The 22,848-nt window shown below is 37.5% G+C and overlaps 2 protein-coding genes across 7 annotated transcripts in view; one reads left to right on the forward strand and one right to left on the reverse strand.

Annotated features, from left to right (window-relative positions):
* Prpf38a (pre-mRNA processing factor 38A) overlaps positions 1–2,117 on the forward strand; it is a 14,512-nt gene extending 12,395 nt beyond the window's left edge. Inside the window, exon 10 of the mRNA XM_028786835.1 lies at positions 1,710–2,117. Coding sequence (XP_028642668.1) covers positions 1,710–1,752 — 43 coding nt within the window. The 3' untranslated portion in view covers positions 1,753–2,117. The remainder of the gene's footprint in view (positions 1–1,709) is intronic.
* Positions 2,118–7,254: 5,137 nt separating this feature from the next.
* Positions 7,255–22,848, reverse strand: part of Tut4 (terminal uridylyl transferase 4) — a 101,813-nt gene continuing 86,219 nt past the window's right edge. The window contains exons 26-30 of one of the 6 annotated variants that reach the window (XM_028785314.1): positions 22,134–22,306; positions 20,783–20,883; positions 16,121–16,568; positions 9,078–9,233; positions 7,255–7,955 (exon numbers count right to left, since the gene is read on the reverse strand). In XM_028785314.1, coding sequence (XP_028641147.1) covers positions 7,885–7,955; positions 9,078–9,233; positions 16,121–16,568; positions 20,783–20,883; positions 22,134–22,306 — 949 coding nt within the window. In that variant the 3' untranslated portion in view covers positions 7,255–7,884. Of the gene's footprint in view, positions 7,956–9,077; positions 9,234–16,120; positions 16,569–20,782; positions 20,884–22,133; positions 22,322–22,848 lie in introns of all 6 variants that reach the window. The other 5 variants (XM_028785305.1, XM_028785296.1, XM_028785279.1 and 2 more) reach the window with 5 other exon arrangements.

A 22,848-nucleotide genomic window follows, 5' to 3' on the forward strand; every position in this document is an offset into this window, starting at 1 on the left:
TCTCTCTCTCTCTCTCTCTCTCTCTCTCTCTCTCTCTCTCTCTCTCTGTGTGTGTGTGTGTGTGTTTCAAATACAACTAAGATTTTTGTTTTGATGTGGGTATTTGCAGTTATCACAAGACGAAAATAGGCTTTTTTTTTTCCTCTGAATATTCCTAGGTGTCTCCCCCCACCCCCCGAGACAGGGTTTCTCTGTGTAGCCCTAGCTGTCCTGGAACTCACTCTGTAGACCAGGCTGGCCTCAAACTCAGAAATCCGCCTGCCTCTGCCTCTGCCTCCCAAGTGCTGGGGTTAAAGGCGTGCACCACCACTGCCCAGCTTCAATTTCTTGTTGTACCTTGCTTTTCTTTCTAGAATTAAAGCTTTGGACAGTAGAGGAACTATATAGTCAATGGTTCTTGCCTTTAAGAACTAATTTTTTTTTTCTTTATCTAAGTTCAGTCTCCTTCCCCCCCAACATACACACACACACACACACACACACACACACACACACACACACAGACACAGGGTTTCTCTGTTTAACAGTCCTGGCTGTCCTGGAACTCACTTTGTAGACCAGCCTGGCCTTGAACACACAGATAACACATGCACCACCACACCCAGCTCAAGATTTACTTTTATTTTTAATTGTATGTGTGTGTGTGTATCTGAAGTGAGTACAGATGCCAGTGGAGTTCAAAGGTATAAAATCCCCAAGAACTGCAGTTATTTGAGCCACCAAATGCAGATGCTAAGAACTGAACCAACTTTTAAAACTTAACAGTTGAATGACTGGAAAACAAAAAACAAAAACAAACTCTATTGGATCTCAGTCGCTTAAAGGATAAAGTACTTGCTATGCAAAACCACTTTTTAAAAGCCAGGCAGGTGATTTACTTCCTTGAATCCCAACACTGAATGCAGAGACAGGACCCTCAAGGTAGAATGGTTATCTAGGTTTCATTTTAAGCTCTATATTTCTGTTGCTGGGATAAATAGCATGACCCAAAGCAACAGATTTCTTTCAGATTGTACTTGCAGGTAACAGTCCTTGATTGAGGAAAGTCAGGGTAGAAACTCAAGCAGGAACCATGAAGGAGAGCTGCTTACTCTCTTGCTTTCTGGCTTTCTTACGAAGCCTAGACCCAGCCAGGCGGTGGTGGCGCACGCCTTTAATCCCAGCATTTGGGAGGCAGAGGCAGGCGGATTCCTGAGTTCGAGGCCAGCCTGGTCTTCAGAGTGAGTTCCAGGACAGCCAGGGCTACACAGAGAAACCCTATCTCGAAAAAACAAAAACAACAAAAAAAACAAAGCCTAGACCCAACTAACTACCTTGGGATGATGTTGTTCTCAGTGGGCTGGGCCCTTACACCTCAATCAAGACACTTACACAGACATGGCCAAGGCCAATCTACTGTAGACAAACCTTCAGTTGAGATTCCTTTTTCCCAGGGGATTGGGTTGTGTCAACTGGACATGAGTGTCACAGTTTCCAGCCTGCATATGTACTCAAGCATATGTGTACATTCAGTGTCATGTAAAACACACAGATACAAATAAAATAAAATTATACTAGGTATAGTAATAAACCTGTAATCCCAGCACCGGAGAGGAAAAAGTGGGAGACTGTCAACAAAACACACACACACACACACACACACACACACACACACACCCCTACACCTTACTTGCTACTTATTTAAATGATTTTCATCTACTCCATTTCAGGTCTAAGAAAAGCCACAAGAAGAGCCGGAGAGGAAATGAGTAATGGATTCATCTTGATTTTAGTCCAAATGACCTCCTGTGGATATGAAAGTATCTGTTTAAGTGGAATGATCAAGATCTCTCCTCTTCAGGCAGCTATGAGTATTCTGGGTTTTTCAAAATCAACGTCTTGTTTTGTTGGATTTCGTTTTTATTTTAATATTACAGAGGTGCTAAGTTTTGTATCTCTTTGGATTATAACCAACAGCTTTGAAGAGTGTTTTTGACCAAATCAAGGTCAGGTTTTGGCCTAACCAATTATGGTTATTCATACTTAGCAGGGTCAAGAGGACCTGGGAATTGGAGAGGTTCCTGAGTAAAAAGATGTGATCCTTTTATTTGTAATTAAACCTGATGCAGTTCTCATTCTCTCTGGTTTTCTTGTTTCTTCTCTATGATTAATTGCTTTGAGAATCCTCTGGTTTATGCTGCTGCTAGTAAACACCCAGCTAATAAAGCATAGGAATTCCTAACTTACCACTAAGCACAGACAGCAGTAGTGTCAATAAACATGCAAGGTAACTAGTTAGTAGTTTTGCAAGAACAGACTACATCCAAACAAAGCTTTTTCTGATTTTTTAAATTTTTAAATTGAGGTTCATTAAACAATTCAACATGATTGCACTTAACATCCTTTATTCAAACCAGGTATCATGGTTCACACCTGTAATCTCAACACAGGCTGAAGCAGAGTACTGTGTCTGGTTTTGACTTCAGTTGCTAGATAACAGAAGAGACTGCTATGGGAAAGAGTTGTGGTAAGAATGGAAACAACACATTCAGTTTAGTAAGTTTGAGACACTTGTGGTGTTTCTTTATGGGTGAAAACAGGGACTAGTGGGATTGAGCATAGTGATCTAGGCTAGAACTGACAATCATGGTAGATTTAGATTCCCAGAGACTATGAGTAGTAGATAGATAGATAAGAGCAAACAGCAGTGCCATAGGCAATGTCAATACTTGTGACTAGTAATACAGGTCACCTAGAAAATACTGGAATTAGCAATTCACAAAGGTAAGAAAAATAAATCAGTAGGTCAGAGACACAAGTCCATAGGCACTGATAGATACTTGAGAGTATTAAGATGCTAGCTAGAACACCTCCTTTTGCCTATACTTACCTTTTCTCTTTTAAGATGGGAGAAATGATTGACTTCTTGCAACCCTAATCCTAGGAGGAACTATAAATACCAGCAGCTTCATAGGATCCAGCGTCTCAGGGAATCATCTGGTTATAGGATAAATATTTCTATTGTTTTCTGTTGACTGGGGTACTTTTGTAGCAATAGTAAAGCAATTTCTAACAGTTTCTGCTTTCATATTCTTCAATGATTCCTCTAATCTTGATACACAAATTAATAAAGTTGTAAGACCTATTATGGCTTATAGATAGAATTACATCTTGTGACTTTTAAAAACACAAGCATCCTCACTCAGGTCTTGTTGAAATTCCTAGAAGCTTATTTCTTACTGTGGTGACTTAGGTAGAAAGATACAGCTGTATGACCCATGAGATAGGCCAACCAAGTACCATCAGTTTTGTGTTAAAAGATTCTTTACTATTAAGGTAGAATGAAGTAGCAAACCTATAATAAAAAGCCCCCAACAATATTTTAAGAGAATGGCATGTTTACTACTAGAGATCATTTTGGCAAACTACAAATTTGCAAAGATAAGATTTTTGGGACAAATTTCTATCATCTGGTTTACGTGAGGCTTTAAATACTTTGGCTATCACATAGTCTTAGAAATATGTTTTACATCTCGACTGTACACATGTATACTTTGTGCTGAAGGAGGCTTTCAGAAAAAAAAAAAAATCAACTGGGTGTGCAGTGGTAGCACACACCTTTTATTCCAGCACTGAAGATGCAGAGGCAGGTAGGTATCTTGAGGCCAGCCTGGTCTACATAGTGTGAGACAGGTGAACCAGGGCTACATAGAGAAACCTCATCTTGAAAAAGAAAAAGTTATGTAAAATGCAATATTAGTTTTGTTATTGAGATTTTTAAAAAAGATTTGTGTGTGTATGTGCATGTCTCTGAGTGTATATGTACTGACAGGGGCCAGAAAAAGGTGTTGGATCCCTTGATGCTGGCTATGTTACAGGTGTTTTTGAGTCACCTGACGTGGATTCTGGGGTCCAATCACCACTCCTCATGATTGAACAACAAATGCTTTTAACCACTGAGCTAATGTTCCAGCCCCAACAATTTGATTTTAAAACACTCGATGGATTTCACTTTCCACAATTTGAAATCCTGTTCCTTAAAACTCATACAACCTCCCCCCTCTCTCTCCCCACATGCTCATGGCCAGCCTCTACTCCTCTGTGCCCACACTCTCACACTCGCTACCCCCCCCCCCGCCATGTCCTGAATAAACTGTATTCTATACTTAAAAAGAAAAGAAAGCAAAACATGAAGCTAGAAAAACGAAAGTTGCCTCTTTAGTGGTTTACATAATTGTTCTTAGTTTTGTGAGCAATGTTGAAATCGGGATTTCTGTGTGAAAGACAGTTATTTCAATTTCCTAGTTTTCTCCTAAGTCTAGTGAAATTAGTTTCCTATAGTGCCTCACTAGCCTAGTAGACAGGCAAAAGTTCCCTCCCTAACTTGCTGTACTTGTTAAAACAGCACATAAGCACATTCTTATAAAATCTTGTACAAATACACTTGAGATAACTGGATGGAATGAAGTTCAGCCAATAATAATAGGACTCTTATTTGATGGACTTTATTGTTTTGCATTTTATTTATGTTGTACACATACAATATGTGGGAGGGAAAGTGACATCCATGAACAAGGAAGGCAAGCACTATAGCTACTTAGCCATCTTGCAAGCCTTACCTTAAAACCCTTTCCTTCAATAAACACATCCCATTATCATTTACAAAGAAAAGTGAGTTGGAAATCTAAATATTAATTGGGAATCATTTTCATGAAAGATGATTGGGCAAAACCTTTTCAACTTTTATCCTTTGGCCTGGAGACAGCTGAGTGGTGAAGTGAATACTGCTCCTGCAGAACTGTGCATTCAGTTCCTTGCACCTACTTCAAGTGGCTCATACTCACCTGAGACCACAGCTTCAGAGGACTGAACACCTTTTAGACTCAAGGCACCTGTAAACATGCATATATACTCCTAACAGAGACACAATTAAAAATTTTAAAAACTTTTATCCTTTTTCTCAATTCCATTCACCCTAGCAGAATAAAATCTACAAATAACATTATTTTGCCATCACTATGCATGTATTTTATTTATAGGAGAAACGTTACTGACAAGTAAAAAATATCTATGTGGAGACGAATAAATTATATATTTTGTTAATTTTTTTTTGTTTTGGTGTTTTGAGATAGGCTTAACTATATAGCTTTCATGGGCTTGGAACTGGGTATGTAGACCCAGTTCTACTGTGAAAGAGTTAGGCTGTGAAAGAGACCTACCTACCTGTCTCCTGAATACTGAGATTAAATGTATGTGTCACCACATACAGCTTATTAGTAGGATTTTTAATAATCATAATAGGTCAAGGTAAAACCACCTGCATATCAAATGACACATAAACTATATAACAAAAAAAATTATGATTTTTAGAGTGTGTATGTATTCCCTAGGACTGATCATTTTTTTGAACTATTAACTGCTTTTTTAAAACAAAACTGAGCTATTTTGTAAATTATAAACAGATTTTCTGTTTCTCAGCTCAGTTACTGAGTTTTACAAACTCTGAAGGAGAGGCATATTATGTCCAAAATTAGTGAATGGAACACTAGCATTGATGTAAAGCCTGGATTAATGGTATGCTGCCGTCAAGAAAGGGAGGTAGAGCTCCTAGAATGCTTCCTTATTACATTTTTGAAAGGGTTTCTTTGGATTTTGTTTCAGTTAAAAACTCAATAACACAGAAGCAGAAAGAACAGTGAAAAGAATATCATCCTTTAAACCCCATGTTGAATGTTGAAATAAATACATGTATGTGTGTACATTTTGGGGAGTGGAGTGGGGGGAGAGTCTTCTGTAGCTCAGGCAACCCTCAAACTCTAGTTGAGGATGACCCTCAATTTCTTGGTGATTTTTTGAGACAAGATCTTACTATATAGCCCTGTCTAGTTTGGAGCTTGTTGTGTCTATCATCCTGGCCTCCCAAGCACTAGGACTACAGTTCTGTGCCTTCATGCCAGACAGACCTTTAATTTCTTGATCCTACTGCCTCGACCTCCAATGCTGAGAGTGCAGGATGCTCCAACTTGTTTTTAACACAAAAGTACAGGGGTCAGGTATATATGAACAAAAGAGCTGACTTCACTATTTTTTAGGAGTCTATAGGATACTGAATCTGTAATGTGAAAAGCCAATGGTAAATATACCTGTCCTTAACTTAGGGCTGTAAATAATGACAGGGATACTCTCATCCACCTGTATTTCAGGAATATCTCAAATATCTTCCAAGTAAAAAATATGTCAGGAGCCAGACAGTCTCCTTCCTATTTAAGCACAGCGAAATATTACACTATTCTTAAATAAGTTTCATCTACTATTAGCTTTTGCAAACATTTATAATTTTAGTGGGCAAATATAACTAGAGAACTAGAAACAAAAATAACACAGTAGAAGGAAGTTAAAAAAAATATGCCACTACAACTTCATGGCCTGTAATGATGGGGCTGAAAATTCCTACTAGAGGTGTCCTGATCTTAGCACTACTTCTACACTACGAGTTTTGGTGAAGCTGGTGTATCAGACACATAGAGCTGCCAGTTATATAGTCAACACATTTCTATAACTATAAAAGTACATGTTCTACCAGCAGCGATACACACACATCTCATGTTTATCTGTTAATTGTAACGTGAAGCCAAATAAACTGAATGACCATATCATCTAACTTTAAGCAAACTATGATGTCTAAACAATGTGACATTGCCCTAGGATGTATTTCTTGAAATACATCCCAGCAGCTAAGGGGCACATAAGGGTTGTGACTGATCACAAGTATTGATAAACAATCACCATCCAAGCAAGCATCTTTCCAAGTAGCAGTCAGGACTATGAATGGCTACTCTGGCACATATTAGCTCCTCACTAAAGAATTATTTTTCCTCTACTTTTATTTGGTAAGCTACTTTTAAAAATTTTTTTGGAGATGTGGGCTGGAGGGAAGGCATTGCTACAGATTTAACCCAGTGTCTTGCACATGATAGGAAAGCTCTGTGTAAATCAACTATAACCCGACCCTGAAAGGATCTATTTTGAGTTAAACTGCTGCATGTAACTGCTACTTTTGGAATTAACTTCATTGCCCTGCTCTTCAGTTTCATTTTCAATGATAACATGGACACAGCATTTGCTTCTATCACCTTCATGCAGTGGTTGTGAAAATCCAGTAAAATGAGGAAAAGATCTTTGAATCTCTAAAACTAAGTGATTTGGAACAGTCACTAAGAGTAAATTATTACAATGTATTCCTAACATCTACACCAGATGAATTAACCAAATTTGACTCTTGTCAAAAAGATTTATTAACTTAAAATAGAACTTCAAATACAGACAAAAGCAACTTTCCATTCAAGTTTGAATATATTCAATATACAAGTATGTAAAAGAAAAAAATTTTGAATCTTTATGTTGTAATTTTATTTTTTTTAACCTTTTAAAAAGTTTTTGGCACTACAAGGTTCTGTAAAGAATAGAAGTGACAAATTTAAAACACATGAAACCCTTTCCTAGTCCTTAAGAACAATATATATAAAGTCTGAAGCAACCAAAGTATGAATACAGCTAATAGAAAATAAAGAATGTAATTTTTTAAATTCTCTCTTTATACAATTCATCAAGGTTAAACAAAACATAAAATTCCCTTAAAAATAGGGTAATAAAATAGATGAAATTTGTATCACTCAATTTAGTGATACCAGTAAAAACTATAGTTCATATTTATATACAAATAATACAGTGTTTAAAAACAGTCTTAGAATTTAAATAAGCTATCTAAACGTGTGTTAAAATTTTAAATCAGGACCTGATTTGTTTTGCTTTCCATAAATGTCACTTTTTTCTGCTAAGTCTAACTGCCACTGAGGTACAGATACCCTTGAGACAGCAGGATTGGCTGGTTGCTGTGGGCTGGCATTACTCCGACACGTTTCCTCGTGGTGGGTGGGGACAACGCTCTCTACAGCGACGTGTGGCACATCTCTCTGCTGGAGACAACACAGATAGCAGACTGAAGGGTTTGTGTCTACTTACCTCACCACTGCCCCCCCCCCTTTAAAATAAATTTGTTAACTAGTTATACAGTGTTTAAAAAATCCACATAATAACTAAACATTTGGAGGGGAGGGCAAATATAGGTGTATGAAGACGGGAAACAAAAAAAGGACAAGAAACAAGGAAGCAACTCCACACGCAGAAAAACTGCAAATTCTTCTATAACTGACAGGACTTCTTCAGCTTTAGATCTCTGCTCAAGAGATAAACCCAACCATGGTCAGGGTCCTGCCATTCATTCTATACCAGGGGTTCTCAGCCTTCCCACTGCTGGGACCCTTTAATACAGTTTCTCATGTTGTGGTGACCCCAACCATATTATTTTTGTTACTACTTCATAACTGTAATTTTACTATTGTTAGAGTTAGAATGTAAATATATATTTTCTAATGGTGCTAGGCGGCCCATGTGAAAGGGTCCTTTGAAAGGGTTTACAACCCACAAGTTGAGAACCACCAGTGCTTTATACTATCCAAGCGTCCAGCAGTTCATAGATGAGGAAGGTTACTCCCTTTTAAGACTGATAATTTTGAAGTAAGAACTTAGATAAAATGTGTGGTAATCTTTAATACTCAGTCACAGCTATTAGTAGCAGACAAATATAATTGATTCTAGTGTCATTCATGTACTACTTTTACTAATCTGACTCAAAGACTAGTAGATCTTTAGTTTCCTAAATGAAATTCAAACTCCTTATCTGGCATTACCATTTATATATCTTTGATATCCACCTCCTTTCTCTAGTATTTTTTCTTATGTCAGACAAAACTCAGTGACATTTTACATGTATTCCCTTAACTAAAAACACCTTCTTTCTAAATTCTAGGGCAATAAATAATTCTTAATTGAAATTCAGATGCAATCTCTGATACCTAAGGCCTGCCTAGGTAGACAACTAGGATACTGTTAACTTATTCTTCTAAACTGTTTTTGGCTGTTTTTACATGCTTTGCTCTCTTATTAAAATAGGCATTAAGTATGGGCATTGTGTTTTACCTAGTAATTAAGTAACAAGTAGTGACTATAGTCTGGCATTCATTATGCTGTCTTGGTACCTTGAGCGTAGAAGGGTTTGGGCTGAAATCTTGGATTTCCCTGATGCATGAAGTTTTGATGCAAACCATAAGGCCACGAAGCTGGGACAAGGGGGAAATGGGGACGTGGTGCATGTTCCCATGGAATTGGAGGATTTAGTCCTCTAAAGCGTGGCTCTGCATTCCAACAAGAAAAGAAAAACACATTTTAAAATAGTAATTCAAATGTTACTTTACTCTAGAGAGATACTAAGTACCTAACATCAACTGTGTATTATGCTAAATCCAGATACTAAATTTCTTTTAAAGAATAAAGCATTATTATTTGTTCAAAATATTTTTATACATGTTATATACAATAATATATCTGCTATACCAAAGATGGCTAATTGTGAAGGACAGACATAAGTGGCCAGAGGAGCATTTTAGAGAAAGAAGGATGAGAATGATAAAAAGTCTGAGAAAGAGAAAGCACTCAGAGTCTCGGACCACAAAAGAATCAGCATCAGAGAAAAAGACCAAAGAAGAAATGGTCACACTGAGCATTGTGGCAAACACCTTTAATTCCAGGCAGAGGCAGGTGGATTAAGGCCATCTTGGGCTACACAATGAATCCAGGACCATCACGGCTACACAGAGACCCTGACTCCAAAAACAAGACTACACAAATTGGCATAAAATAATGACCAACAGGAGGATGAAGAAATGGTCAAGTAGGTGGTGATACACATTTCAGAGAAATGCTATAAAACTTAAGATTTTTACCCTCATGATAATGTGAACTAAGCCAGAATCCTATTAAAAAAGACGCTTGTACAAAAAAAGTTGAGGTACTATGGCTGAAAATTTGGGTTTTGTAACCAAACATATATAGCTTCAAATCTGTTTCGAAAATTACTATAGCTCCTTTTGGGACCTCAGCTGTAAATGATGATTTAAAAAGTTAAGTGGCTTACACAGCTCTGGAAAATATAAAGGAACATGTATGTATATACTGAATCCAGGCAAAAATGGATATAAGTACTCCCCCAATAGCCTGACAATGTAAGCTAGAATCCAGAATTTCACAATGGAAGGGGAAAGTGGACTCTTCAGAGTTGTCCTCTGACCTCCAAACATGAGATGTAGCAAAACCTTGTGTGTGGTGCACATACCCACACCCGAAAAAATTTAATGTGAGTCATATCATATTCTCTCTATGACCAATCTCAAAAAAGTTAAGTTTGTATCTTTAAGGCATATATTTTTCAAAGTATAATACCTACTCAAACTGGACGTTTCTAGTTTCTCTCCTTCAGGTAACATGTGTGAGAAAGTAGCTGAAAGACATTCCTAACCCTTAATTCTTATTAGGAGCTATGGAATGGAAAAACATATTTGCTGCATTCTCTCAATCAGTTTTCTTGGGGTAGCAATCAGAAAAGTATGGTTTACAAAGTTAAAAAAAAAGCCATATTGTAATTAAGAGAGATGAAACTTAAGGGCTCAGGGCTTGCAAAATAAATGAGAATAGGTATCATCGTGGCCAGTAGAGAAATGATATTTCAGCATAAAAAGATATTTTTGAAGGATATATCTCAATTTCCCTTGCTCAGTTTTCACAGACAAATATATAACACAGTATTATTTCACCATGGTTTCAAAATGGAGAAATCCAGGTGTGATAGAGCAAGCCTTTAATCCCAGCCCTCCAGAGACAGAGGCAGGTGGATCTCTGTGAGTTCCAGAAGAGAAAGGGCTAAATATACACCTCATCTCAAACAATGGGGGGAAAAAATATGGAGAGTATAAGTTACAGAATCGTCCTCTCTAATAAAATCCTAATTTTCTGGTTCTAACATTGCATTTCGGATGTGCTGATCCCTGCAATTTTCCTAAATTTTATTATTATTATGAGTTGTGTATCTAGAAACCAAACACTTGAGTTATTATGTAGTATTAATATAAAACATAAATAATGCATTAACATTGTCAGATACTAATCTAGATATTATAGAGGCACAAACAAAATAATTCCTAATGTCAGAAGCCATCCAGAAAAGGCTAAGGCAAGCAAGTAAATTTTCTAGAGATGGCCCACCATTTTGCAAGGCTGTGATGGGTTAGCACAGAGAATGGAAGGTACTTAGAGACTTCATCCCAGGATTGCTTCTTACTGCTGATATGCCTTACCTGTCACTATTGCATATCCTAATGATTCCTGGGCATTAGCCAACCCTACTGGGCAGATTTCCTGCAGAATCAATATAAATATACACTTTCATACAGTAGACAAATCGATCATTTCACAATTTCTGATTATGATTTTATAAAATGCCTACATTGATACAAGGATTTTCAAGTCCCCTATAGAATAAAAGCTGTAAACAGAGCTCTGTAAACCTTCATGTGTCACGGGATAATTTAACTAGGAAAAGAAAGCAGGCTTGGAACAAATTTACAATCATGGTAACATTCCTTTTAAGTAGGTTGTAAGACCATTTGGTAGCTGAAGGTCATAAACTAGGAATGCATAATTTATTTTAGGTACAAAGACAGAAAATAAATGAATAAACGAAGTAGTTTGTGTAAAACTTCAAAACTAATATGACACAAAGCAGATGATTTACTTCTTAACAAAACCATGCTAATTTTGTGACATAAATAAAAATTATTGCTTTAGCCGGGCAGTGGTGGCGCACGCCTTTAATCCCAGCACTTGGGAGGCAGAGGCAGGCGGATTTCTGACTACGAGGCCAGCCTGGGCTACAGAGTGAGTTCCAGGATAGCCCAGGCTATAAAGAGAAACCCTGTCTCAAAAAAAGAAAAATTATTGCTTTAAACTTATAATGAACTTATGGATCTAGAAGATAAATAATGACTTTATTGAAGTACTAGTCTCTATGGAAAGATATGTAAACATGTCTGTTGTAACTCTTTAAACCTTATGACATGAACTATTATCTTAAACTTACTATGAAGTTATGGAATGTAAGAGTGTTTTAAAAATCATATAATCAACTGGGCAGTGGTGGCGCGCGCCTTTAATCCCAGCACTTGGGAGGCAGAGGCAGGCGGATTTCTGAGTTCCAGAGTTCGGGCTAGCCTGGTCTACAGAGTGAGTTCCAGGACAGCCAGGGCTACACAGAGAAACCCTGTCTCGAAAAAACAACAACAAAAAAAAAATTAAAAAAAAATAAATCATATAATCAATTAATTATTCTGCTGTAATGGTTCTACCTGATAGTTACATGTGGTAATTTTTAGAGAATTTTAAATACTGAGAACAGAAATAAAGGTTTGTTGGACCTTCTTTTCTCTCTGGTTCACAAATTGTTAATGAATTCCCAGCTTCTTACCTGGGCAGCTAAGGGGACCCTTGAAGCAGAGAGAAAAGCACCCAGTAACTAAACCTTTTCTTAATTCCATGCTGCTACCAACAGGACTTAATTACCAGAAACCAGCAGCTTTTAGCTAAAGAACAGTTAAGAGTTAAACTGTCAGAGGCCATCATCTTCTGGGCCAAATAAGAGTTACAAGGCCAGAGATCATCAACCTTTGGCCTTCATTTGATGTTGTGTCTTACCTCAGTACCTGTGAGTGCCCCTCCCCACAACATCTTAAGACTTTACAATAGCGGTTCTCAACCTGCAGGTAGCAACCCTTTTGGATGTGAGCGATCCTTTGACAGGGGTTGCATACCAGATATTTACATTATGATTCATAACAGTATCAAAATTATAGTTATGAAGTAGCAACAAAGATAGTTTTATAATTGGAAGTCACCACAACATGAGGAACTGTATTAAAGGGTCATAGCATTAAGAAGGTTGAGAACCACTGCTTTAGTTCATTCTAGGGGCTGGAGAGATGACTCAGCGGTTAAGAGCACTGGCTGTTCTTCCAGAGGTCCTGAGTTCAATTCCCAGCAACCATCTGTAATGCAAACTGATGCCCTCTTCTGGTGTGTCTGAAGACAGCTACAGTGTACTCATATAAATCAATAAAAAAAAATGTAAAAAAAAGTCCATTCTAAAGGATATCATTTTAGCACAATTAGACAAATGCTATGATATAGATACTAAGGAAACAAGCAGGAAAAAAAAACTTCAATTGGAGAACAAGTTCAGTAAGACTCAAAGACTTTTTGGGGGCAGTGATTTTAATTAAGAAATCTTTAGGGCAAGACAGAAGGTATGAAAATTGGTACTAGAGGTATTAGAGAAGACTTCCTAGGTAGAAGCAACCACTTTAAAAACCAGAATTAAGACAAAGTATGGTAGATTACCAAGATGTTTTGTTAATTATTAGTTCATTATGACTGAAACAAAGATACACCAATGGCAGGTTGGAGAAAATACCTGAACATATAAAAACTGAACTAATCTATCAAAGGAAAAAAAAATAGGGTCTGTCTATATAACACATTGACAATCATAGCATATACATGATAAATGCTTATTGACAGGTTTAAGCATAGAAACTCAGTACACCCTATTTTCTTTGGTCTTAGAAACCACAGATCTCATATTCTGAAATGTTTGCTTATCAAAATAATTTGCTTTATTCCTAACAGGTTAGAGATATCTTCTCTAAGAAATAACATACTTTGAGGTTGGAGATAAAGCTGTATGGTACAATGCTATCCAAGCATGCATTAAACCCTAGGTTCAATTCTAAATACCACCAGAAAGAAAATACAAACAATACTCCCATTCACAATTATCTCTAACATTCTTACAAAATTAGTAAAGCAAGCTAGGTGTAGGTACATGCCTTTAGTCCCAGCTTTCTGGAGGCACAGGCAGGTGGACCTCAAAATTCAAGGCCAGACAGAGTTACCTGACAGAAAGGGCTATACAGAGAAACTGTCTCAGGAGGGGTCTAGGGTCAGGAGAAAGAGAGAGGGGAAGAAAAGGAAAAGAAAATTAATAAAACAGAAAGAACTGAGCCAGGTGTGGTGGTACACATATGTAATCCCAACAGAAGAGGATCACCAAGTTAGAAGCCATATTTATCTCCACAATAAGTTCTAGGCTAATCAATGTTACACAACAACACCCTATCTCAAAAACAATCAAGTAAAACCCAAAACAAAAACAAGTGCCTCTGTCTCTTTATATTCCCTATGCAAATTATACTCTAGAATTAAGCAGTTAGCAGGAAAAAGTTCTTGGGAGAAGAATCACAAAGACTTTACAACCAGTAGTGAAACTGGATATTAACAATAATTACCAATAATGATGGAACACCATTAAATTAAAAAAACAAAACAATGAGGAAACAGTTTTGGCCCCACCTTACTTACAGACAAATTTGTGTATATGTGGAAGTCAGGAGAAGGCAAGAAAGGGAGAGAGGGTGTGTTGAAGTGGTGGGATGGTGAGGAAAAGAGAGAAGATGAGTGCAGTAGGTAGAATGTGTCTTGAAACAGAGCCTTGTTGTAGCGCAGGCTAAGCAATTTCAGTGTGTGTATGTCAGTGCCCATCACATGTCTGTGGAAGAAGTGATAGGATCTCACCTTGACTTGGTTCCCTCATTTCCACCATGTGAATCTTGGAAACCAAACTAACATCATCAGGCTTCAGTTTACTTGCTTAGACACCCCATCATCCCAAATGCAATTTTTTAAAAGCAAATTTAATCCACTGAGATTTTATTTTAAAATTGTAGAAAAGGGTTAGACAAAAAAAAAATACTGGTAACTGTTAAATTCAGCAACAAGAAGTTCATTGGTGATATATAACTCTTGTTTTATATAAAACTTTAAATAACAGTTTATAAGATGAAGATAGCAATACAAAGGTGGATATAAAATTAGCAAACGCAGTAAATAAGTTATATTTGAATAGGTCAGTATACTAACATTTCAGTAGTATAGTAAGTAATCTTTAAAACATTTTATTGTATGTCTCAAATCTGTACTTATTAAGATATCAGAAAAACAACTATTGTTTATTAATTCTACTAAATACAGTTATCTTTTGCTTTTTGAAAGTATACTTTTGCCAAGCATGGTGATACATTTTTATAATCCAAGCAACAAAGCAGCAGAAGTGAAGCTGAAGCAAGAGGATTGGTATGGGTTCAAGGACAGCCTCGGATACAGAAGGAATGGGTAGAAGGGGAAAGGGAAAAGGGAAGAAAAAGAAAAAAGAAAAAGAGAGGAAAGTATAAGGGAAAGGGAAGGAAGAGAGCAAACAAGAAGGAAAGAAAGAGGTGACATTCCCATGAAGTGCCCACTGCCCCACTTGGGTACGTCTCCTTTTCTAGAACTCTGCTTAGGTTCTCTGTATTCTGAATGCTTTTCTTTTTCCTAACCCTTGTGTTTAAGCCTACATTAAAACATTTTTATTACCTCCTCACCCAATTAAAAAAGAGGAAGAGAAGGAAGGGAATGAATAAATGAAATGCTCCTCAATCTAGAGCACAGGTTTAGTAAAAACCAAACCAAACAGACCTCAATAGGTTAGGCCTTCAATCTACCATGATCAACTGGTAACAGTTAAGTTACTTATTTCTTCAATTTCACTACCCCAAACAGGGGAAAGCATCTCATGTAGTTCAAGCTGGCCTCAAATACACTGCCACACCTGGCTTTTTGTCAGGCTTTTGTTCTTGGGGTTTCATTTAGTTTAGGCTATTCTCAATCCTTCTGAGTGGAGGAACGGTAAATATGCAGTACCATACATAGCAGGTTCTCCATGTGATCATTTATAAAATGAGTGCTAATAATACCTACATCAAGTGAGGTGAAGGTGAAAAGGAAAACAATAAGAAGACTATTATATATATAAGTATCACCTCACTTAATATTCTCAACATTCCTGTTAAAGGCTATTCATATCCTTATCTTAAGAGATGAAAGAAATGCATAGAGAGATGTCAAGACATTGTAAAATAAAATGGCAAACAAGATTCAAATCTTGATTAGTCTGCATGTAAAGCCCAGTTTAATTTTATATTCTATCTTCATAAATACAGTTCATCTTCCTTTCTTCTCATTGTTATCCATGTTCAACAAATAATACTAACCACCCAACCTTTCCACAACCAAATATAAAAGAAAATAAAAGGGAAATTACCCGAATTACCCACTGCACCATTGTTCACCAGGGAATTGGGAGCCACGGTACGAGGCCAGTGTCCATCATGAGAAGAGCTAGGGATTGCCATTGGCCTGGCAGCAGGCTGTGCAAAGATGATGCTGGGATCATTCAAGCCAATATTGCTGGGGGTACTGCCAGGTGCAGAATGTAGCATTGGGCCATGGATGGGCCATGATGGGGCAGGGATCTGGAGGGGGTGCATTGGCAATAATCCCATACTGTGCATGGGTGAATAATGAGCTGGAGGTGATTGAGGAAAGTTATACAAGGGCATCTGAACCTGATGAGGGGGCTGGCCTCCCTGCTGGGGTGGGCCAAGCTTAGGCTGGGATCCTGGCTGGGATGGAGGTGGGGGAAGAGCAGATGGTTGGGGAGAATTCTGTGGAAAAGGCTGAGGCTGAGGAGAATAAGACGGTGAATCAGACTGCAGGAAAAAAAGAAAGAAATTTAAAAATTAGGATTATCAAAATAGAATAGTTATTTCATTAGAATATCAGAAACAGAACTATATGATGTATATAACAACAAATAATAAAATCTCCTATTACATGAAGGTAAAAATTTCCCCAAAGTGCTCAAATTCTCTCATGAGTAATGGTTTATAAGTCTTTTTTTCTGCTGTTGTTGTTCAAGGAAAGGAAAAAAAAAGAGAGAGAGAGAGAGAGAGAGAGAGAGAGAGAGAGAGAGAGAGAGAGAGCCTAGCATCATGAATAATATATATCTCCTTTGTAAACTAGAAACTAATACACAGCCGGGCGGTGGTGGCACACGCCTTTAATCCCAGCACTTGGGAGGCAGAGGCAGGCAGATCTCCAAGTTCAGGAGTTCGAGGCCAGCCTGGTCTACAGAGTGAGTTCCAGGACAGCCAGGGCTACACAAAGAAACCCTGTCTTGAAAAAAAACAAAAACAAAAAAACAAAAAAAGAAAAAAAAAGAAACTAACACACAAATTACTCACAGCCACATCCATTCAGCCCCTGGACAACTGTGTATACTAGACATTATTAACTAGGTACTGAAAATACAATACATCTATGCCTTCATCAAGTTTAAAAGTTTAATGTACACAGAAATCAGGGAGCAGAAAAAATTATACAAGTAATTATGAAGTATAACAAGTCTTACTATGATAAAGACTGTATAATTAGTCTCAATAACACTAATGTGCCTGCCTGTCTAATTAGTGTTATTGAGACTAATCCTCTTCACACAAAAAGTATCATTATAGTTTCTGTTTATACTATGATACACAGAAACAACCAACTTTCACTTTTGAAGGAATGTAGAGATAAAGGAGTTTCCAAGATTAAGTAACCTTTAAACTGAGACTAAAAAAGTAAACAGAAGCACATCTCATAAAAGAAAGAAGATAAAGAGAAGGAAAGAATATTTAGCAACAGAAATACTATGTCTGAAGGTATATGAGTGTTGTGTTTTGAAGAGGTTTGGTCCCTATATATTCATTTGATTTAATTCTTGGCCAAAGGGAGGGGCGCTGTTAGGTGCAACCTTATTGGAGTAGGTGTGGCCTTGTTAAAGGAAGTGCGTCACTGTGTAGGTAGGCTTTGAGGGTTTCTGTGCTCAGGCTCTGCCCAGTATGTGGAATCCAGTCTCCTCCTGGCTGCATTCAGATCAGATGTAGAGCTCTTGGCTTCTGCAGCACTATGTCTGCCTGCCTGGATGCTGCCCTGCTTCCTGCCAGGCTGATAATGGACTGAACCTCTGAAACTGTAAGCCAGCCCTAATTAAAGATTTCCTTTATAAGAGTTGCCATAGTCAAGGTGTCTCCTCACAGCTGTAAAACCCTAACTAAGACAATGGGCATGGAAATAATTAACTGTTTAAGGTAGCTGAAATCTAAAAGAAGTGAAATAGTGAAGTACACAGCTAAGGGAATAAGCTATCTGAGGCTAAAGAAATAAACAGAAATAATGCCAGGAGGCAGAGGCAGGTGGATTTTAGTGAGTTCAATGCCAGTCTGGTCTACAGATCAGGGCTACCCAGAGAAACTCTGTCTCAAAAAAGAAAGAAACAAACAAACAAACCAAAAAAAAAAAAAAAAAAAAAAAGTTCTGGAGAGATGGCACAGCTGCTTAAGAGCACTGGCTCCTCTTTCAGAGGACCTGGGTTCAATTCCCAGCAGCCACGACAGCTCACAATTGTCACTAACTCTTGTTCCAGGGGTTCTGACATCCTTACACAAACATACATGCAGGCAATGCATGTAAAATAGAAGTAAGTCATAAAAAAAATAAAAATTATACAATGACCAGTAAGTATGCCTGCCAGCCTCAGGATTCAAGGCCACTCAGTTCTTCCCTCCATTATGAAACAACAAACAAAAACAGAAACAAGGCAATGAGAGCTCCTGTGTTTTGTATATCATAATAATTTATACAATTTATACAAGAGCAGTATAAAACCACTGATAATTTAAACCAAACCAGGAATACAATCAACTTGCAATTTTTAATTTTTCGATTTAATAATAATGAAAAAAGTTTTTAAAGAAAACACTGATGGAACTAATGAAAAGGGTATGATGAGGTCTGAATTCTCATTTGATACTCTGGTCTTTTATAAGTTATATTCTCACTCAATAGATATCCACATGTGACATGAGGAGAATATACACAAAAGTTATTTGCAAGCCTGAGAATGGTGACATACACTTTCAATCTCAGTATTCAAAAGGAAGAGGCAGAGTACTAGGCCAGCCTAGTCTACATTGTGAATTCTAGGATAGCCAGGGCATGAGATTGGAGGGAGAAAGAAAAACAGAGAAAGAGGGAGAAAGAAGTTAAGCTACAGGCAAGTAAAGTACTATGAAGCTACTACCCTAATAGCAATGACTTCCCAACATTACTAAAAAACAACAACAGTGACTATGTATCGTGGCTAACTTTGGTTGTCAACTTGACTACATTAGAAAGTAATTAAAACCCAAGCAGCTAGGCACACCTGTAGGGGATTGTTTTTGCTTGCCCTCAATCTCACTAGCAGGTTCATCTATCCTGAACCATTTCTTTTCTGGTGCTAGAATCTACTTCTTTGAAATTCCAATGTGAACTGAAAACTGTCTGCTCTCTAGGACCTCCTTGGAGCTCAAGCACCAGAGTGAGACTACCCAAGGACTCGACAACTACCAGATCCTTGGCCTTTCTGTCAGGATACAGCCATTACTGGACTAAGCAGACTACACAGACCACACAGACTGCCTCCCCCCAAACACACACATTCATTCTATCAATTCTGTTCCAAAGGCAACCTTGACTAGTATGCTATATGTACAACAAAACCTGAAAACAGTAGGGAAATTCAAATAAATGTTCCTAAAAACTAAAGCTACTAACTTAAGAACATATACTGAGTAAATGAAATATTGATTACAATAAATGAATAGTCTTTCAATTTAGTAGACATATCAATCCCTCTTTCTGAGACAGGATCTTGATACCTGGATCAGGTTGGCTTATATCTCAAGATCTTCCTGCCTTGGTCTTCCACGAATCTACCACTATCCCCAGCTCTCAACCTCTCTTTTGGTAAAAAAGATAACAAAACATATCACAGTGGTATAATTTTATCTTTTTGAACATTATACATAAAAACATGTTTCCTTTCCTACATTTAGTCATTAGTCTCTAAAATAGGAAATAAAATTGAATTTATGCTAGCAAATAAAAGTATAAATTTTTACAACTAGGCTCAGCAACAAATGAAGACTATGAAATGTGAAAAGGAATATTTCAACATTATGTCTATTTTATTAACAATAATACTTTATTGTTATACAAAGTTAATACCTAACCATCCATATTATTTTATTATAAAAATGAAAAAGCAGGCTCATGTAAATTAAGCAGCTACAACATTAATACTAATAAGAACACAAATGTTACTTTAACTTATGGGCCTAGCAAAGACAACTCTGCAAATTATCATGTGATCTTCAATATTACACATGATGTGATGGTTAGTGTTAATTGTTGTGGTTTAAATCGGAATGCCCCCGATAAATTCATGTGTGTGAATGCTTGGCCCATAGGGAGTGGTCTCTGTGGAGTGGTCTCTGAGGTTTCATATGTTCAAGTTAAGCCTAACATGGCAGTTTCTTTATGCTGTCTGGAGATCAATATGTAGAACTCTCAGCTCCTTCTCCAGCACCATATCTGTCTACATGCTACCATGTCTGTGAAACTATAAACTAGTCACAAGTAGATAATTTCCTTTATAGGAAATTTTCTACATGATGCCATGATCATGGTGTCTTTTGACAGCAATAAAACCCTAAGACAACTGTCAACTTGGCAGAGTCTAGAATCCAGGGGAGATGGGTCTCTTTTTGGGCATGCCTACTGAACTGGTACCCTTTTCCTGGCCAGGACTCTGGACTGTATAAAATGTAAAGAGGAAGATGAGTGAGTGTGCATTCATTCCTTTCTATTTCCTTCTTTGGATGTAATGTGACAGCTGCTTCAAGCTCCAGCTGCCTTGACAGACTAGACTTAGAACTATGAACTAAAATAAATTATTTCTCCCTCAAATTGCTTCTGATGACATTTTTATTATAGCAACAAGAAAAGAAAATTGTGTTCTCTTCCTGTCAAACTCATTCATAGGCAGAGGAGTACTTACACATTCTGAAGACTGTCTAGTCCTTATGGACTGGTCACTCTGTTGCTGGGCTGAACCAGCCACCTGCTGAGCATTGACAAGGTTACGGACCAGCTGGGCTGCTGAGAGAAGACATCACAGAAAAAACAATCAAGATACAGAAAAACCAGGCAGGCACATTCTTTCACATCTATGAGCTCAATGTTTGAAGCACTAAGGCAGAAGATTTCTGTGAATTCAAGATCTGGCCTGCCCAGTGAGTTCCATGCCAGCATTGGGTGGAGTATGAGACTCTGTCTCAAACAAACAAGAATGAATAAACAGAAATCAATAAAATTAAAGGATATTGATTTTAATGGCATTTATTTTTGTGGCACTGTGGGTTGAACACAGGATTTCATATGTAAGGCAAGCACTCTAACAATTTCTTGTCTATAAATTTTATCTAGCTATACTTTTTGAAATAAGGCTGACATTGATTACTGAAAGTATAGTAGTATACACAGAAGCAATAGATATAGATTTCTCAAAAGAGGAGACTAAAGCAAACTTTTAAACAATGACTGTTTTAAAGAAAGATGTGTACCACTGCTCTCTAGCTCAGCCCCATGCTGAGATCAAAGCCAGGGCATTGCATATAAACTCTACCATTGACCTGTATCCTCTTCCCCTTTTTTTTTGTTTTTACATTTTAATTTTTATTATAATTTATTTAATGTGTATAAATGTTTTGCCTACATGTACGCTCATGCACCAAATGCATGAAGGTGAGAAGGAGGCACTAGATGCCCCGTAGGTGAAGTTGTAGGCAGTTGTCCATTGCCTACCTAGGATGCTGGAAACTGATCAGGTCCACTAGCAGAGCAGCAAATAACAGATGAACCTCCAGGATCTTACCCACCCGATTTTTGAAACATAGTCTCATTATATACCTATGCCAGCTGCTTGTTTCTCCCTCAGGAAGTGGGCTTTAAAGATACTTTCTAATCTCTCATATAAATTGTTTTTTTCTGCATTTTTTTCTTTTCTTTTTTTTTTTTAATTTGACACTGTAGAGTATCAAACCTAGAGCCTGGTACATGGCAGACTTGCACTTTTATTGAACTAAATCCCTAGCCCAGATCATTTTAAAATTAATACTTAAGGCCAGGTATTAATATATCTGCAACTCCAGAGAAGCTGATGCAGGAAGACCACAAATTTGAGGTCAGCTTGCACTATATAGCAAAAATGTCCCCAAAATGAAGTGTAATAGTACTGGGGCTATAGCTCAGTAGTAAACCGTGCGCTTAGAGTGTACAAGAGCCTTGATTTGATCCCTAGCAACAAGCAAATTAACATTTGCAACTATTTTTTTTTTGTCTTTTCTTACCTGCCACACTACTATTCCGCTGGCGGGCCATCTTGACCTCTGGGCATTCCCGACGAACATGTCCAGCATCTCCACATATGAAACACCTAAGGTCTCGGGAGTCAAGAAGGTCCCGGGAGTCCTTTTCTTCTTCATTTCCTTCCTTCTCTTCTTCACTGTCTTTCTTCTTTAGTCTAAACAGTAAACTGCTGATACCAATAATGTGGAGCCAGGGACTTACAAACTGATGATTCATAAAACAAACTAAACTAATGAAAAACAGACTAACATATACAGTTCTATGCTGTTACTTTGTTTTTAAAAAAGCTACTTCTATTTATAGCATATCTAAATCATTCACTTTATGACGTTATTTGTTTGTTTATTTAATTTTTGAGGCAGGCTCTCGCTATACAGCTTGCTATGTAGAATCCACCAGCCTCAAAGATCTTCCTGCCTCTACCTTTGAAGTACATCCTCAGCCACATGAAAAAAAAAAATTTTTTTTTTTTTTTGCTTTTCGAGACAGGGTTTCTCTGTATAGCCCTGGCTGTCCTGGAACTCACTCTGTAGACCAGGCTGGCCTAGAACTCAGAAATCTGCCTGCCTCTGCCTCCTAAGTGCTGAGATTAATGGTATGTGCCACCATGTCCAGAACAACTGATATATCTTGAGGTGGTATAGAGGACATGTATTTCTCAATTCACATAATATACAGACACAGCCCTACATGTAT

The sequence above is a fragment of the Grammomys surdaster genome, unplaced genomic scaffold (genome assembly GCF_004785775.1).
Source record: "Grammomys surdaster isolate TR1022 unplaced genomic scaffold, NIH_TR_1.0 100, whole genome shotgun sequence".
In the NCBI taxonomy this organism is placed as follows: domain Eukaryota; kingdom Metazoa; phylum Chordata; class Mammalia; order Rodentia; family Muridae; genus Grammomys; species Grammomys surdaster.